The sequence below is a fragment of the Vigna radiata genome, chromosome 4 (genome assembly GCF_000741045.1).
Source record: "Vigna radiata var. radiata cultivar VC1973A chromosome 4, Vradiata_ver6, whole genome shotgun sequence".
In the NCBI taxonomy this organism is placed as follows: domain Eukaryota; kingdom Viridiplantae; phylum Streptophyta; class Magnoliopsida; order Fabales; family Fabaceae; genus Vigna; species Vigna radiata.
In genome coordinates this window covers 6067483-6084937 of record NC_028354.1, presented here as the reverse complement: position 1 = coordinate 6084937, position 17455 = coordinate 6067483, and the positions used below count along the sequence as shown (strand labels likewise).

Below are 17455 nucleotides of genomic sequence, written 5' to 3'. Positions count from 1 at the left end.
TAACATGAGAAGTTGTTTATATAAATATTATGTATCATCATTTTTATATTTTTCTTAAAAAAACAGATTGATTATAACGCAACATATTTTCGTTATTCAATGATTTAGGAAAACAAATCTATCATTTCAGCTCTTGTATCACCAAATTTGAGAGGCACATATAAATAAAGGTATTCGGAATTTACATGTCGCCTATTTTAATTTTTTTTAATATATTTGTATTTATTGAACAATTTAAACAAAGGTGTCCAATTTTAAGTTTCTTGAGATACCACCATTGTAATCAATTATTACATATCACATGTAAAATAATTTAAGTTAAAGAACTGCGAGATGTGATCCATATTCATATGCAATCATCTATTTGATTGCTGAATTTTAAATATTGCATAAGCAACGAAATTGTTTAACTAATTATTCCAAAGTGTGCTATGTTTTGAATTTGTTATAGTTCTGATTGCAAGTTTGAAGAGATGGCACGTGAGGATTAATCTTTAAATGTGTTTTGGATTTTGAAATTCTATTACAGTGTTGCATGTCAGAAAGAAAAGAGATATTTAAATTGCCTCGATTTTTATGTGATGTAAAACTATTGGATATATCATAAGAAGTTCTAAGTTGAGGATGAGAAGAGTTTTTTGTTCTCACATATGACGTTAATGTTCCGATTCTAAATTCATCGAATGACGTTGTTAGAGTCAATCACTATATTTTTGAAACACTCATGATTTTGTTCTTAAAATATTAATATAACATCTTGTGATATGTTGATTTATGTTAGATATATTATCATTATTTTATATTTATCTTTTATCTTTAGTTAGTTTATTATTATTTTTTATTTGTAATAGAAGAAATATGGGTTAAGCCCAAAATACAAATAAAAAACAATAATAAACTAACTAAAGATAAAAGATAAATATATATTCGAAAAACTTCTTAGTATAATATTAATAATATCTAAAAGTATTTTGTGATGCTTTGATCGTTGCTTTTATCTATGACCCTTCTTCCTAAATTCTCCTCTCCAGTTTCTTAGTGTTTGACGTTATGTGAACTTTTTAAACATCTTAATTTATTCATTTATTTTTCCTTGAATAACCCTTATCTATCTACCTTAAGTAGTCAATCTTTATTAACTCTTAAGTCTTATTTTTCATAGCATAACATTATATTGTAATATAGTTGTAATCACGATAATATTTTTAATGTTTTGTAATATTGACATTATGGAAAGTTAGTTGTTTATTTTTTGAGATTTGAGATGAGGTAAACATAAAATTTGTGTCTTATTAAAATTCAGGGATTGTTAATCATATTCTTTATATTAATTTTTAGTTATTTTTTTATTGACATTATTAAAATTTATTTGTGACGATTTTTTATTTAGTAGTAATTAAAATGATTCATTCAAACAATAAAGTTAAAATATAATATTTATCATTTAAATACAATATTTACAAAATTAAACAATTCAAACTCTAACACGAAAGCTGTAAATTTTTTAATCCAATTACAAAATGAAGAAATAACTAATTTTGTATATATGTATAATCTGGAAAATGGGTGTAGATAATTTGGTGGGTGCATCTATAATTTTGCATTCCACATTCCATTTTATATTATATATCAACCACTGCATCTTTTCCTACTTTCTTTTTTCCCACTCATTCATTAACTTTCACAACCATATGCTTCATACATCTAAGTAACATTCGTTTAGATTTAAAAAAATTGAAATTTATAGAGGAATATAATATTCTAATCACTGTTCGTTTTTCGATTCAGATAATACCATCACAATTATTTAATAATTATTACTCGTTTTAGAGTTTAAAGTTTCAAATCTCAGGCACCATTTTATCTTTAACAATCTGGTTGCTTTAAGTGGTAAATATGATAATGAAAGAAATATCTTCTGAGAATACAACATTAAAAAATATTAGAACACAAAAAATCATAACTTTTTCATTTTTTTTAACTTTTTCTTGTATTGTTGAATTTTTTTAAAGAAAAGCATGGTTCAAAAATTAAATTTAATTACTGGAATTTTAAATTAATTTTATTATATATCTTCAATTAAAATGTAAGACATAATAATTAACTATTTATAAATATATTTTATTATTATTATTATATAAAATAAACAATAAAAGTGATAAATAAAATAAAATGTATTTATTTAATTTGATAATATATATTAATATGTTTTCATTATGAAATTTAATTTTTTTATTAAAATTATGATAATGATTTATATTTTAATTTGAATCTGAATTTAAAATTACAATTTTGAAATTTTATTTTCACAATAAATTATTTTAAAAAAATTATTTTACAGATTATTTTATAAATATATTGGTAACATCTTAAAAATATAGTATATAAAAGAGTCGTTACAATAAGGATATGATAAAATAGATATTAACTAAAAATAGATATTAACTAATATCTAAAATAAGTCTTATGGTCATTTTAAAATAACTATAAAATTTAAACTTTATATATACAAACATTATTTATGGATGCTACTATGAGAAACTACTATGCAGCATCACCTCCCTCCTCCTCGAAGGACATCTCATCTCCCTATGCTGACACTCACAAAATGATGATCATAGCAAAGAGAGAAAACAAAGAAACATACAACACAAACACAAATAGAAGAAGGATAAGTTAGAAGTAAAACAATGAATGATATATTAATTCAATTAAATATTCATGTCAGATTCATATACACATATCATAACAAACTAGACTTTATATTTTGACAAACCATTGACTTGACAATCCGGATTAGTATGAATATGTGATTATGGAAATTCATGCACTTGTTGTGGTAAAACAGCTGGCCCATATCAAGCTACCACACAAGGTTAGTCCATTATCATTCACCTTAGGCCGAAGAAAAGCCTCTAGGCTGGGACCTCATGTTATTCTGACGACATGCCTCATCCTTCTCTACTTAAGAATAGATAACCATTAGAATATCAAGATGAACTCCAAGATTGAACTTTCCATATTCATATTTATAAATTATAACAAGCACCATTGAAAAATCCGTTCTTAGAATTCTCTTTCACACCATCTGAAACAATCAACCTTACTTTGATATTCATATAACACTCGTACAAATCCTTTAGTGTCTGAAGCACTAAATCAAAATTAGAAATTGGTAAACCTTCATACATGGAAGTATTCATGGACAATGTATAAAAAAAAAAAAAAAACCTTCATACATGTTTTACAGTTGAAATACCAATTATTATTCTATTTATGACGCGTTTGTTAACCTCTGATGGGAATGCAGTGTCATTAAATCTATTATTAAATTAGTAGTAAAATTCATTAAATAGTTTTAAAACAGAAACATTAAATGAATTATATATTTTTGTAAAATATAATCAATATCTGTATGTAGAAAGAGTTTTTGCAATATTAGATTTTGCATGTAATTTTGTTAACAGAGTACCATGACTCGTTGCTACAATTCTGTAACGTTTGAACAAACAAACTTTCCTCATTCCTCTCTCTCTCTCCATTCTTGTTCGGTTACCACCATAATCTCTCTTAATTTCTTCGCAACTAACTCCTGCACTTATTTTCCTCTTCGCCTTCCAATGCTCACACCCATTCAAATACACCCTTTTCTCTCCCTCACTCTCCCATCACTGCTTCAACATCACATCCTTTTTTTCTTACACCCTTTTCGATCAAAATGGAAAGCAGATGGAGAAAAGTCAAGCTTGCCATTGGGATCAACAAGTGTGTTCAAGTTCCTAGAAACATTGACAACTCCTCTCTCCCCTGTGTCACCACCTTCTCCAACAGCTTTTTCTCCTCATCCAAACACCGCTCCTCCGCCTCCCCCACCTCCACGTCCAGTCCCCGCCTCTCCAGATCCAAATCCTCCAAGGTTAGCATTGCCCTTTAACCTTTTCCATCTTCACAGGGAAAGTTCTAGTCTTTTTTTCCGGCCCATCTTTTAAATTTCCTGTTTTGCTTTTGTATATTCGGATTAGAGTTGTTTTTTTTCTACTTTCGTCGTTGCTCATTCATTGCATTTCTTTTTATTTTTTCTGTTTCAATTTAGCATTCTGGGATTGCAGAGGAAATTACACCAAATGTTTATAGTATATTTACATAGATATCTGCCACTCATCACTGATATCATTTTTATAAATTTTTTGGCCTTTGTATTTGGCTAAATTAATCGAAGTAGCATATTGTGTAAACGATTTATTATTCATTGCTTTGGTGTTTTTTTCATCTCATTTTCCATGTGTAGTACCCTCTAAGGACAAATGCATGTTCGGAAATTATTTGGATCCACACAATAAATTTAAGAGACCCTATACAAATAATAGGATGTATCTTGTTCTTCTTATTTTTCTTACTTGTGTTAACTTTAATACTATGACGTTAAAAAAGACGATGAGAACCTATAAACCAATATGGTAAAAGTGTTGTATTGGATTTGTTGCCTTTAAACTCTTTTCGTATTGTTTTCACTCATTCAACTCCTTTCTTTTTTAAGTGCCATGAATATGAAGAGTCAAACACCCTTAATCGTTGATTGTGAAAATCTCAGCTGCTAATTAAGAAAAAACACGCACTGGAGCAATGAATCAACGAATCTTCTTTGATTTCTTCTTGTTCTGATGTTGTAGGGTCTTGTTTGATATCACCTTTGGTTACATTTTGTTCTGCATTATCTGCAGGGGACATGTGCAATTTGCCTGAATTCAGTGAAAGCAGGGCAGGGACATGCCATATTTACTGCAGAATGTTCTCACTCTTTTCATTTCCAATGCATCACATCCAATGTGAAACACGGGAACCGGATTTGCCCAGTTTGCAGAGCAAAATGGAAAGAGGTTCCTTTTCAGAGTCGTTCTTCTAAGGTCTCCCATGAGATCAACCGAGTAAATTCATCGCAAAATGATTCGTGGACAACTCTTACAGGGATGTTTCCTTCCCCACAAGCTGGTACAGAACCACAACATGATTCTAATAATGTTACTGAACCGGATATCTTTGATGATGATGATGAAGTCTTGGTTCAAGAAACTCCAGTTACCGATGATTTCAATGAGGCTGATTACAATGCAATAGACCCAATGGAGATCAGAACATATCCTGAATTTTCAGCTCTTGCAAAGTCGGACTCTCATGATCATTTTGCTGTATTAATTAATCTCAAAGCTCCTCCTCGTTCAGGGAGATCCGGAAACAATACTGAATCTTCATCATATTTATCAGCACTAAATTCTCGTGCTCCAATTGACCTAGTCACGGTTCTTGATGTGAGTGGTAGCATGTCAGGCACAAAGATTGCACTACTAAAACGAGCTATGGGGTTTGTCATAGAGAATCTGAGTTCATCAGACAGGCTTTCTGTGATTGCCTTCTCTTCCACAGCCTGGCGCATCTTTCCTCTTCGGAGGATGACAGAGGCTGGAAAACTTCATGCACTGCAGGCAGTTTATTCATTGGTTCCGAGTGGTGCAACAAACATTGAAGAAGGCTTGAGGAAAGGTGCCAAAGTGTTTGCTGACAGCAGGTGGAAGAACCCAGTTGGCAGTATCATACTGCTCTCTGACGGAGAGGATTCGTTCATAAACGGTAGCAGGCTCAATCTTGGAGGCGATTACGGGTCTCTTGTCCCAGCCTCCCTGCATCGGAGCAGTTGTATGGGCCAGCACATACCCGTGCATGCATTTGGCTTTGGTGTTGACCATGATGCTACAGCAATGCACAGAATCTCCGAGATCTCTGGGGGTACTTTTTCCTTCATTCAAGACGAGGATGTGATACAGGATGCATTTGCACAGTGTATTGGGGGACTATTGAGTGTGGTGGTTCAGGAATTACAGGTAGAAGTTCAGTGTGTTCACCCCAGTCTCCAACTTGGTGCAGTAAAAGCAGGAAGTTACCAAATTAGCCGGACTGACAATGATAAAATGGCAACTATCAAGGTAGGAGAACTGTATGCTGAAGAAGAAAGAGACTTTTTGGTGACAGTGAATGTTCCAGTGGAGAAGTGTAGTGATGAGATGGCTCTGTTGGTAGTTAGAGGTGTTTATAGGGATCCCATAACAAAAGCAATGAAGGGTATGGGAGTAAAAAATGAAGTAAAGATTGAGAGACCTGATGTAGTAGTAGATATAGATGTAGTTGAGTCGATGGAAGTAGACAGGCAGAAAAACAGGCTTCGAGCTGCTAACGCAATGGCTGAGGCTAGAGTTAGTGCAGAATGTGGGGATTGGACTGATGCTGTTGTAATTCTACAGAGTTGTCAGCAGGTTATGTCTGAAAGCATATCTGGCAAAGCTGGTGATGAACTATATATTGGTCTTTGTGGTGAACTAAAGGAAATGCAGGGAAGGATGGCAAACGAAGGTGTGTATGAGCATTATGGAAGGGCTTATGTTCTCTCAGGATTGAGTGCTCATTCAGGGCAAAGGGCAACTACACGAGGAGACTCTACAGACAACACCAGTCTTCTCAATACATACCGAACCCCTTCAATGGGAGACATGGTTTCACGTTCTCAAAATTTGAATCTCCTCAAACCTGCTAGATCCTCTTCTACCACCCACCCCCGCACAATATAGTAATTCTTATTTCAATTTTCTCCTTCATCGTATCACCATGAATTAATAATTCACAGATAGAACTTAATATTACAATTTTCCGTATCTCTAAATTTTGGTAAGGATAATAATGAATGTTTTGAAGGTTGATTGAATTATAAGAGCAAAGTGGGCATTTTTTTTAAAAAAATAATGGGCTGAATGAATAAAGAGCCCAAACGAGAAAACACGGCCAAGATTTATATGGGCATTAATCCCTGCACCTCCACCTGTTTGGCCTTCTACCTCCCCATATTTTTTAATTTTTTTTATATTACCAAAATAACCTTTTTTTAATTTGTTATTTCCTTTTTTAACCCTCTTTTATTACCTGGATTCAGTAACGGGATTTCTTCTTGCACCCGTATTTTCTTACGCTGTTTTCTTCCTGCACTCCATGGCCTTAGTGAAATGAATTAATTACCTCCTATTCAAAACTTTATACCATAATTTCCAAAATTTAATAACAAATTATATAATTTGGAATGTAAATTTGCATTTTGAAATTCTCTTTCAAATTTGTATAGTACAAAATATAAATTTGAATTACAGAGTCTACTATTTAGAATATAATTTGCAATCTAAATTTTATTTTAAATTTGTATTATGATCATATAATTGAAATTGTAAATTTGCATTCCGAATTCATAATTTAGAATCTAGAATGTAATTTATATTCTATCTTTTTTTTTTCAAATTTATATTATAGATTGTAATGTAAATTTAAATTTCAGATTATATAATTTAAAATATAATTTTGTATTATACATTGTATAATTAAATTTATATTGTAGTGTAAAATTAATATTTTTGAATTCCAAATGTAATCTAAATATCTACATATTTTATTATCCAAAACTATAATTAAAATAAAAAAAAAATCTTAAACTATCTTTTTCTCTATTAATTTCATCAAAGGTATAATGGGAATTTTTGAAAATATGGAATAGAGAAGAAATTCTCCTCAATTAATCAAAAGTGGGTCCCAATCCAAACGACAAACAAGCATATCGCTGGACCCATCAGCTTAATTTTAATTATAAATTATTAGCCGTCATTTTTTTTTCAGATTTTTTTACTGTTGATATAATCATTGTTGTTTTTTCATTTAAAATTGGTTACATATTTTTTAATACTAAATTTATCTTTTATTAGTGTCAATTATGATGATTTTGTAATATTTAATATACATAATTGATTAATTTAATCCATTTTTTTCTTCACAATTGCCAAATAAAACTACAAAATATTACTAACAAAAAAGGGAAAAACTGTAATTTTTTTAATAATGATTTTTTTTTCTTTAAGTGAAATTCCTATACGTTTATATTTTCTATTTTTTATTCTATCTTTTTACTCTCTTTCATTTTAATTTGTTTTTCGTTGTTTACTTTCTAAATTTTTGTCCTCACATCCGAACAGAGACTTGCTCTTTGATATCAACTCAACATTGGAGACAAGTTAAACAAAGGTTAAGTGTTAATTAAGGCTGAGTCGTAAAACGAAATAAATTTATTCGTTTATTTAAATGTTTCAATGATAAAATACATTAAAAATAGTTCTATCATATCATAATATATATAATTTTATTAAAGTTCCCCCTCAGGAGCATTTGCAATGGAAATTTAGTTAGCTATATTATACGAGCTACCATTATTTTTTACGTGTCGCATGTGATTTTTATATTACTTTAACTTGAAAATAATTACTTATATCTATTTGGTGATAATTTTCTATTCGAGCTGAAACGTTTACGATTAAGCACATAGTTTAAATGAAAAGCCTCAGTGAAATTCTTTTGTCAGGAACCCTTTCCTTTCATATATTTGATTTTCCTATTCTCTTCAGTTTTTCTCATGGAATAAACCAGTGAAGACAATTGACAAAGGCGAGATAATTAGTTACGTACACATTTTCACACATAATGTTACACCGAGGTTTAAACTTTTTTTTTGTGCCTAAATTATAAACGGATGTTCAGTTTAGTCTCCGTTTTTAAATCTTTGGTTCCTAAGTTATAAAAAATGTATCAAATGAGTTCTTTTTTGACTTAAAATATTGTTTTTGGTTATTTCTTAACAACTGCTACATCTTTAGATTGCTCTGATTTGTTTCTTAATAATAACACCACTTTAGATTGTTTTTTGTACTTTGACCATGAATATCAAAAAAGGACTCATTTGATACATTTTTTATAACTTAGGAACCAAATGTTTACATTTTTAAAAACCGAGACTAACTGAAGATCTGCTCATAACTTAGGAACAAAAACATAACTTAGAAACAGGTTTAAACCTAAAAAAAAATGATGTAAAAATAACGCAACGATGATGTCTACTTGTTACCTTGTATGTTTTCGTGATTATTGACCTCGGAAATGTGTTCAACAAGGAGCATATGGTTTCATTTTAGTTAAAACCAACATAATGGTAAGGCGTTAAAGGGTCCCTGTCGGTAAGCAAAAGGGTCGCTTTCCAAGAGCTGATACTTCTCAAAGGATAACCCCATTGGAGCAGATCTCTATTCGGAGCCATTTTCTGTTCAGCCGTTCTCTTTCTTAGTTCTCAATATCATTTCTAATCTGTGTATACTGCATTGATATGCTGAGGAGTTAATATTTTATTTTTTCCATTCGTGGAAGTGAAAGTGAAAGAGAAGTTAGATGATGTATACAAAACTGAAACATTAAACATGCAGCTTGGTAAAAGATGAATTAACCTGCTTTTCTTTACTTTAGCTCATTATTCCAATGTCTGTTATCAAATGAAATTTTATTATGACCCCACTATTAACGGGGTGGACTAAAGTTTTATTGAAGCCGTTGAGAATGATGATGATGATGATCATAATTGCACTCCTACAGTGAAAGTAGCACTCGCTCATCACAGACTTTGGTAGATGCACCAGCCTTGCTTTGACTTTCTTACTTCAACATGCTTTTTCTAAAACAACTTCAAACTTTTAGCTTTTGTCACTACACTTTCAGAGGAAACTCCTGATACTCAACTAGAGTTTGCTGGTGGAGTTAACAAGGACGTGTTGTTATTTCGGTAATTGTCTAGTTCATTCTGTTTTCAAGAGTTAAATACCATTTTGGATGCTAATTCTCAAACCATCCGCAAAGGGAGTTCTTGCAGTTCACTGTCTATATTTATTGCATGACGTAACAATCCATCGGTTGATTTTGCATGAGTCCTTCTTCAACTGAACGTGTTATGTTTAGACATATATCAGTTGTGGATTGATGTTCAAATATGGATTCGAGTTATCCTGATCTTCAATCTATTGTAACTGTCCTATGCTACTTAGTTAATCTAGTCCCTACTTGGGTCACTTCCTCTTTGATTTTTCAGTACTTGGGTGGATAGGATAACCTCAACTGCAAGGTGTTTTGTTTGTCGGCTAAACGTTCATTTCTTCTTTCTTACTCTTTTTTTACTTATTTCATACACGGTCCACAAATATTGAGGTCAGATAGGAAGTTCACATCTTTTTATTCAATATGAAATGATAGTCATTCATTTTTTTGCTGTAGCATATGGGTATATGAGACTCAAAGGCTTTTGCTACTGTTGCTTGTTTCTGAATTGCCTGCCTTTTTTTATCTGATTTGATCACAGATGATGATTGGAACCAGCAAGAGAATTTGAAGATTAAGTTTATCTCCTTTAACAGGTTCACCCATTGATGCTATTTCATACACACACAATGGAAAAGTAAATTCCATTACAAATATTCAAGATCATGATAAGTTCTATTAGTTGTTTCAGAGTCACGGTGAAGGACTGGTATATGCTTTTGAAGTTACTTAGATACACTTTTTGTATTGTTTGAGGGTGCGGGTCGGTGTCAAATTTTGAATCCTTAACATGTACAAATGTTATGGATTGGTGGTATTTAGTCTTAAGATTGAAACTAACATAGCTCTTTTGTATTCATACCTTGAAATTAGAAACATTAATAGGGTAAATCTGTCTCTCTCTCTCTCAATCTATCTATCTATCTATCTATCCATGTCAACATGTAGCCTCATGGTGCTTCAGCTGCTTATGAATTTATCTTGGTTCATACTGCAGTCTTAGCATGAGGGAAATTCTAGCTCAAGATTTGTGTAAAAGGTTCCTCTCCTTTTCTTGTATAGGTTGGAATTGATGAAGCCTCAATTAAATGTTGCTGTGGCTCTAGTTATTAGCTTGCTCTGTATTCAGCATTCATTTTGTGGTCAGTATCACCTTTTATGATACATTTGGCATTTGACCTTCCAGCTGTCACCACTAGTATTCCATGTGTACTTACTTCTAATTTGGTGCTTGCCTGCTTAAATAAGTTTTAAGCTTTTCATTTTTTTCTCAGTCATAGATTGAATCCAAGTGAACCGTTATACATTCTGTTTTTCTCTTTTTCTCCCTTTGTTTTTTACCTACAGATGAACCTTCTTATACTGGACCAAACAAGTGGAAATGTAGATGCTCTTTATTACAAAGGAACCAGATATACTCTCGTGCTAATTGTTCCAAATCATGTGATTGTCATTCAGGTATAACGATTATTTTTCATTCCCCTCTCCCCTTCTATGGTCTTCTATCTTCTTCAGTTGAGTATTTAGCTTGAGATATTATGTAGTGAAATGTATTTTTGCAGAAGATTCCTGCTAACTAGGATTCACTTAAATTCATAAAGGTTTCCTTTACTAATAAATTTCAGCTTGTATTTATGGAAGACAGAATTCAAGGAAATTGCCAAAGACAAATTGAGTAAAACGTGCAAGTAGGTACAGGCCAAGCCTCATTCTCCCAATGTAATGTTGTAAAATATAAAGCTTAAAACATGGGTACTCTAACATGGAAAGAACTCTACTCAACCACTATTGATGATATGCTAAAGGAATGGTCTACGTCTTCACCACTTGAGTGAAATAGGGAGTTGGTAGTTATTAGTTTATATGCTTATGTTATGGCAAGAGTGCAGTATAGACTTACTATTTTAGGAGAAAGAGGGAGACTTTGTGGTCACATTCTGAATATTGTTTGGTAACTGCTTTACCTTCCATGTAGATGCTGAAGAGAGTGCATCCATATGGACATGCTTATGTGATTCAAATGGGTTTCCTCAAGTGTCGGCAGGTGGCCATAACCTTCACTGTTTTGATGCCTGCAATTGCACATGGGGTATTTTTCTTTCTCCCTCTTTGCCTTCCATCCCTTTTGTTTACTGATTTGTGGTTTCTATAACTGAGTTAGATGGACTATGCTAAATCGGTTATTCTTATACAAAGAACAAAAATGCATACCTCCATATGCAAAAATTAGAATTGGTTTATATGGTGGTTGCATTGTAATTACAGCAACTGTGGACTTCTGTGGAAAAATGTGATTGATGCAACAGCAATCATGGTATGGAAACTTCCAAAACCACAAGATTTTGAAATTGCTTTAAAACAGGGTTTCCATTGCGTATGAATTCTTACTTTGAAGAATGATTTTCTCTTAAGTGTTTCTTTGTTCTTATTGATGATGATCTAACCTGTACATTGCATAAACTCAATGGCTTTTTCTCAGATCATTTGAGTGTTCTGCAGGATCTATCAAGATGCCACTCGGTTCAAAGAAGCAAATTTCGAGCAAGATTGTAGTAGTTATTCTATCAGTATGTGTTACATGCACAACTATTGCATTTCTTGCCTCAGTTGTATGTCAGGTCTGCCGAAGGGAGAGATGTTCTATTCAATCACCAATGATCTCATCAGATAAAGAAACAAGTTACAGTAGCACCACCAACTTAGTCAGTCATAAGACTTCGTTGCCTGTTAGTCATATTACAGGTAAGCCAGTTTTGTGTTCACTGTTATTGGAGTCTATTTATCAGTTTAAATGTTATTTGTTTTACACTGTCCAATTTTTTTTGCCATTATATTTTCGTTCGTAATTGTTCTCTTCTTTTTTAGGATGCTTTCAGAAGTCCTCTTTGTTGTTTGGTAGCCAAAGACAAACCTTTTATGGAAATATTATTCAATTTTCATTTGCTGAACTGGAAAATGCCACCGAAAACTTTTCAACTTCCAATCTAACTGGACTAGGTGGAAGCAGTTATGTATACCGTGGTCGGCTGAAAGATGGCAGTAATGTGGCAGTCAAGAGACTGAAAGATCAAAGAGGGCCTGAGGCAGACTCTGAATTTTTTACAGAGGTTGTGCCTAATTTTGCTTCTGTTTTCTTTGATTGGTCTTTGTCATGTTAAATTACAGTGTCCCATAAAAAAGGATGAGCCTAAAACAATTTTTTTGGTTTGTTTAGATTGAACTATTGTCTAGACTTCATCATTGTCATCTGGTGCCATTAGTGGGATACTGCTCAGAACTAAAAGGAAAAAATGTTCAAAGGTTGCTAGTGTTTGAATACATGACTAATGGAAATTTGAGGGACCGCTTAGACGGTGTTTTTGGAAAGAAAATGGACTGGTCAACTCGAGTTAGAATTGCATTAGGAGCAGCAAGGGGCTTGGAGTATCTTCATGAAGCAGCTGCTCCTAGAATTCTGCACAGAGACGTCAAATCAACAAACATTCTGCTGGACAAAAATTGGCAAGCAAAAGTATGAGTCTTGGTTGTTCTCTATGGTACTTCTAACCTCTATCTAGCAAATGGGTAATTACTTGAGAAAAGACAATGCAATTTAAAAAGGGTAATAAGATACCGAAAGCAAATTCTAACTTTGCTGGTTTTTCACATCTTTTGCCTGTCAAGTTTATTTTTCAAATCCATAGAACTACTTTTTCTGAAAAGCTGCCGCTTAAAGATCGCAGCTTTTACAGTCCGTTCAAATAATGAATTTGCAGATAACTGATCTCGGTATGGCTAAAAGCTTGAGGGCAGATGACCACCCCAGTCGTTCAGATTCTCCAGCAAGAATGCAGGGAACATTTGGTTATTTTGCACCTGAGTATGCAATTGTTGGGAGAGCCTCTCTTGAGTCTGATGTCTTCAGTTTTGGAGTGGTTCTTCTTGAGCTTATCAGTGGTCGGCAACCCATCCACAAATCTGCAGGCAAAGAACAAAGTCTTGTTTATTGGGTATTGTAAATTAATGATTCCTTATTACATTAACTTAAACTTACTTTTGTTCTTATTTGGAGGATTTTTCATGAGAAGAAAGGATCTTTGTATAATGTCTCAGATATACTAACATGTAGTTTCATTTTCCATTTACAATCACCAACTTGGACGATTAAGTTTCTTGATAATCACCATCTTCAGTTTGAACTTCTTGTATAGCGTGCTTAATCAATTCTATTTTAGGCAAGTCCTCGCTTAAAGGATAGCAGGCGAGTAATAACCGAGTTGGCTGATCCACAGTTGAAAGGAAACTTCCCAGAAGAAGAGCTGCATATAATGGCATACTTAGCTAAGGAGTGCTTGCTGTTGGATCCTGACACTCGGCCAACTATGACTGAAGTTGTTCAAATTCTTTCCAGTATCTCCCCAGACAGATCTAGAAGGAGAAGAAACATTCCAGTGAGACTTTTTCAGGTGCTAACAGTCCTCAGTTCTTAACTTAGGTGTTCTAGTTTGGACATATTTCTTAATTTTCCGAACTTCTGTGTGATGTATATTTTTATATTTTGCTTGTCTGATAGTTACACTTAAATCAAACATTGTAATAAGAATAAACAATATCCTGAGTTTTCTCTTGCTGAACATGTAAAGGAACCGGAGGACTTGGAGAATCAAAGGCAAGCTCCACCAAGTATATTTCCAACTTGTAATTTATTGCCGTTAGGTGTTGACCACAATCTTAATGTTGGGAATGAAGATAAAGATGCACATACAGTTTCAAGTGAGGATATGGAGAGTTTGATCCTTTTTAGTCCAAAGGGTGAGAACTGGCATGCATCAGAGGAGGAAATGGTAGATTTAACCGAGCCTCGTTTCGAATCATTTTTCATGACAAACCCCAATTTCCCTTGATGAAAGCATAGAGCAGAAGAAGTCTAATGAATTAATGTTGTGGACTATGGTACAACTCTTATGCTACACTATATTCTGTATGGTTCAGTGGGATATCTCGGAGGATGCACTCTAGCCTTCAGAGTATTCTAATGTAATTTATGCATTTTTCACTTTCCTTTAAAGGGTCTTGTGCATAGTTTTAGATATGACGTAAAAAAAATTGATGTGCTGTTGTAAAGAAAAGGGATAGGTGATTCTGGTTGTACTTTATTTGAAGAAGAATTCAAATGATAGTTTTGTACGGTCATAACCTTTGAACTAATTGAATTGAACTTACTAATAGGCGTGGCTCAGTTGACAACAAGCTTGAATCTCTAAGACGACAGTGAGTTTCAAGTGTGATAAAACTCTGGGCCAAAAATTAGTTCATAATTGGCTCAAATGACTGGAATTTTTCTACATATGATTTAAGATCCCACCAAGAACCAAAAGACCTAGTTACAGTGGCTGAATTTCTTTTATATAGATGTAGTTGCCCTGTTGGCTGACACATCATAAATTACTTCAAATTTAGGTTTGTTAGGATGTCATATTTCAATAGGTCAATTCTTGGTAGAATTCAGAGATTTCTTCTTTGAGGGTTACATTCTTGTGAGTTTTTTTATTATCATTTATTGTTTTGTAAAATTAAAATAATTTGTATAGTAATAACGAGAAGATACATTGTACCTACTTATTAAATGTGAACACTTTAGGTCTACAAAAGGAATTCTTAGGTTTTATTTGTATTATATGAGTTACATTCACCTCCCATGAGAACTTTTATATGCAAAGATGAAAGCTTACTTAAGAGGTCAAATAACCCAGGACACTGTACATTACTGCATTCTATGTCCTGAGTCAAATAAATCGGAATGGTTGCTTGTGAGCAACTTTTATAAATTAGGATGTGTTAGCTGAGGTAACATATGTGATTTTGAATGGTAGATGAGAGTGTGACTTGAGGAATGTATGGTTTGGATCTTGGACTAGTACATAAGTAACCTACATCACTTATTCATTGAACCGTAGAAATAACCTTTGTATGCATAGTTTATGTGATGGATCCACCACCTCCTTCTCCAACCACACCGTTGCTCAGACCAGCTCCCAATGGAGGAGGATTCTTAGATACATGGTAAGGGAATTCAATTTCTCTTTCTCTTTCACTTCTGCAACTGCATATTAATGGTTTTACATGATTTCCAGCTTATGGTTTCTGTGCTGCTGCGGTCTATTTAGGTGCTGTTTTCCTCCCCTCTTCGAGTCAGGCCCTCCTCCACTCTAGACTCCATAAAATGTACTTTAGGATTTTCATTGTTACTGGCTATGTATTTAACTTTTTCAAGAGACAACCTTGCTACTTGCTTTGTAAGAAGGCATAAACTAAATTTGTTTCAGGCAAAGTCTGTTTACTGTAATATATCCAACAATAAGAGTGAAAGATGATCATGAAATGAAACTCTGAGCATGTATAAGAAGTGCATAAACTAAACATAACTTTACAAAATCGCTTTATATTTAAAAAGTGCATGGTTGAGTGAGGGAAAAGCTCCTCCAAACATGTAATTAATAAGACTATACTAAGAACAAGATTATGGCAGTTGGTGCAGAGTGTTGTTTATAATATATGAAGATAGAAATGGAAACACGTGGGGTCACAACACTCGTGCATAAAAAATCTTGCAAATCCTTGGGATGAGTCTTCCAGCATGGTTCCAGTCTGTACTTGAGCTCTTAACTAACAATTTGATACACCTACCCTTTGGAAGGTACAACCAATTACAATTCTATTTAATGTTCTGACCTCAAGGGTAGCTTTTAAAAAGCACAACACTAAACTCATTTTCATTATTACTGCTTTCTTCGGATGAGTGGATGTCATTGTTCACCAAAATTAAGAGAGACGGATTGCGAATCAAAGTGGTATTTGCTCGAACCAATTAGGAGTGGTGAATGTCTTGAGAAACCAAGATAAAAATGAGAAACTACAATACTATATAAAGATTAAAGATTTATTAATATATTGTTTAAGGTTTTTGGTAAAGAGTGGTGTCAATCATTTATATAGTTAGATTCTAGTGTTATCGATCTTTATAAAATAAAAATTCATTATAAAATTATTTTTTTTTTGTAAAAATTATTTAACAATGAATGTTTCTGATTTTTTTGAATATTAGAATGAAAAATGTAAGAGCAATGATTGAGAAAAGCGAGGAAAAAATTATCCAATTATCTTTAATTTCAAAATTTAGAATTCATAATATAATATATAAAAACATTTTTGCACGTTACTAAAATATACCGACTAAAATATACTCAAAAGTGAAAAGTGGGGAGAGTAGTGATTCAGATTCATTTATGGCAATGTTGGGAACCTGAGCTGGGTCTGGGAGTGCGTGAGACTTACAAGGATTCAACACGTGTCCAGATTCCATAGCAGCGTATCTAACGCAGTCAACTCTTCCTCGGATCATTCGCACGTTAAAATATATTAACAATTCACCTCTCTCTGTCAAAGCAACTCTGTTTGGTTGGAAAGAAAGCAGCAACCACTGCATGGGTATATGATCCCTACGGCCCTACTTACCCGCCGGACTAAACTCTTCTCTTAATTTTATCCCACTTGGATTGGATTGGATTCAACAATATATAATCATTGAATAAACATGCAGATGATGAATATCACATAAATCCAAAGCAACAAATGGAATAAAATTCATTCATTGACGATGAAAAGCGCGTCACTGTTATAATAAACCATAGTTCTTCCCTTCCATCAGTATGGATGCTTCCTAATTGCCACCATATCAAACATCAAAGTAAACTAAAACAAA

The 17455-nt window shown here is 33.0% G+C and overlaps 2 protein-coding genes and 1 long non-coding RNA gene across 15 annotated transcripts; all 3 read left to right on the top strand.

Annotated features, from left to right (window-relative positions):
• The first annotated feature begins 3495 nt into the window (after positions 1-3495).
• On the top strand, positions 3496-6897 carry LOC106759082. The gene is made up of 2 exons (XM_014642093.2): positions 3496-3916; positions 4722-6897. The coding sequence occupies exons 1-2, from the start codon at positions 3719-3721 to the stop codon at positions 6615-6617; spliced, it is 2094 nt and encodes a 697-aa protein (XP_014497579.1). The 5' UTR covers positions 3496-3718; the 3' UTR covers positions 6618-6897.
• A 2698-nt stretch (positions 6898-9595) lies between these two features.
• Positions 9596-14889, top strand: LOC106759613 (receptor-like serine/threonine-protein kinase NCRK). 13 transcript variants are annotated; one of them, XM_014642877.2, is made up of 11 exons: positions 9596-9685; positions 10256-10310; positions 11062-11172; positions 11340-11406; positions 11690-11803; positions 12214-12456; positions 12580-12821; positions 12929-13225; positions 13470-13703; positions 13929-14159; positions 14337-14889. In XM_014642877.2, the coding sequence occupies exons 6-11, from the start codon at positions 12225-12227 to the stop codon at positions 14595-14597; spliced, it is 1497 nt and encodes a 498-aa protein (XP_014498363.1). In that variant the 5' UTR covers positions 9596-9685; positions 10256-10310; positions 11062-11172; positions 11340-11406; positions 11690-11803; positions 12214-12224; the 3' UTR covers positions 14598-14889. The 13 variants fall into 13 exon arrangements, with proteins under 13 accessions (XP_014498363.1, XP_014498360.1, XP_014498355.1 ...); XM_014642874.2 differs by lacking the exon at positions 11340-11406 and adding an exon at positions 10777-10856; XM_014642869.2 differs by lacking the exon at positions 11340-11406 and adding an exon at positions 10777-10856 and having other exon boundaries at positions 10256-10423.
• A 527-nt stretch (positions 14890-15416) lies between these two features.
• LOC111241455 lies at positions 15417-16041 on the top strand. The gene is made up of 2 exons (XR_002667436.1): positions 15417-15756; positions 15828-16041. It is a non-coding gene; the product is annotated as an uncharacterized LOC111241455 (long non-coding RNA).
• The last annotated feature ends 1414 nt before the right edge of the window (positions 16042-17455 follow it).

What these genes read in the sequence shown, in the direction of transcription:
- LOC106759082 (XM_014642093.2), top strand. Translation starts at nt 3,719, where the DNA reads ATGGAAAGCAGATGGAGAAAAGTCAAGCTTGCCATTGGGATCAACAAG. An exon ending in CCAGATCCAAATCCTCCAAG is followed by an intron (nt 3,917 to 4,721) that starts GTTAGCATTGCC and finishes CATTATCTGCAG; the next exon opens with GGGACATGTGCAATTTGCCT.
- LOC106759613 (XM_014642869.2), top strand. Translation starts at nt 10,380, where the DNA reads ATGATAAGTTCTATTAGTTGTTTCAGAGTCACGGTGAAGGACTG. An exon ending in ATCATGTGATTGTCATTCAG is followed by an intron (nt 11,173 to 11,689) that starts GTATAACGATTA and finishes CCTTCCATGTAG; the next exon opens with ATGCTGAAGAGAGTGCATCC. An exon ending in AACAAAGTCTTGTTTATTGG is followed by an intron (nt 13,704 to 13,928) that starts GTATTGTAAATT and finishes ATTCTATTTTAG; the next exon opens with GCAAGTCCTCGCTTAAAGGA.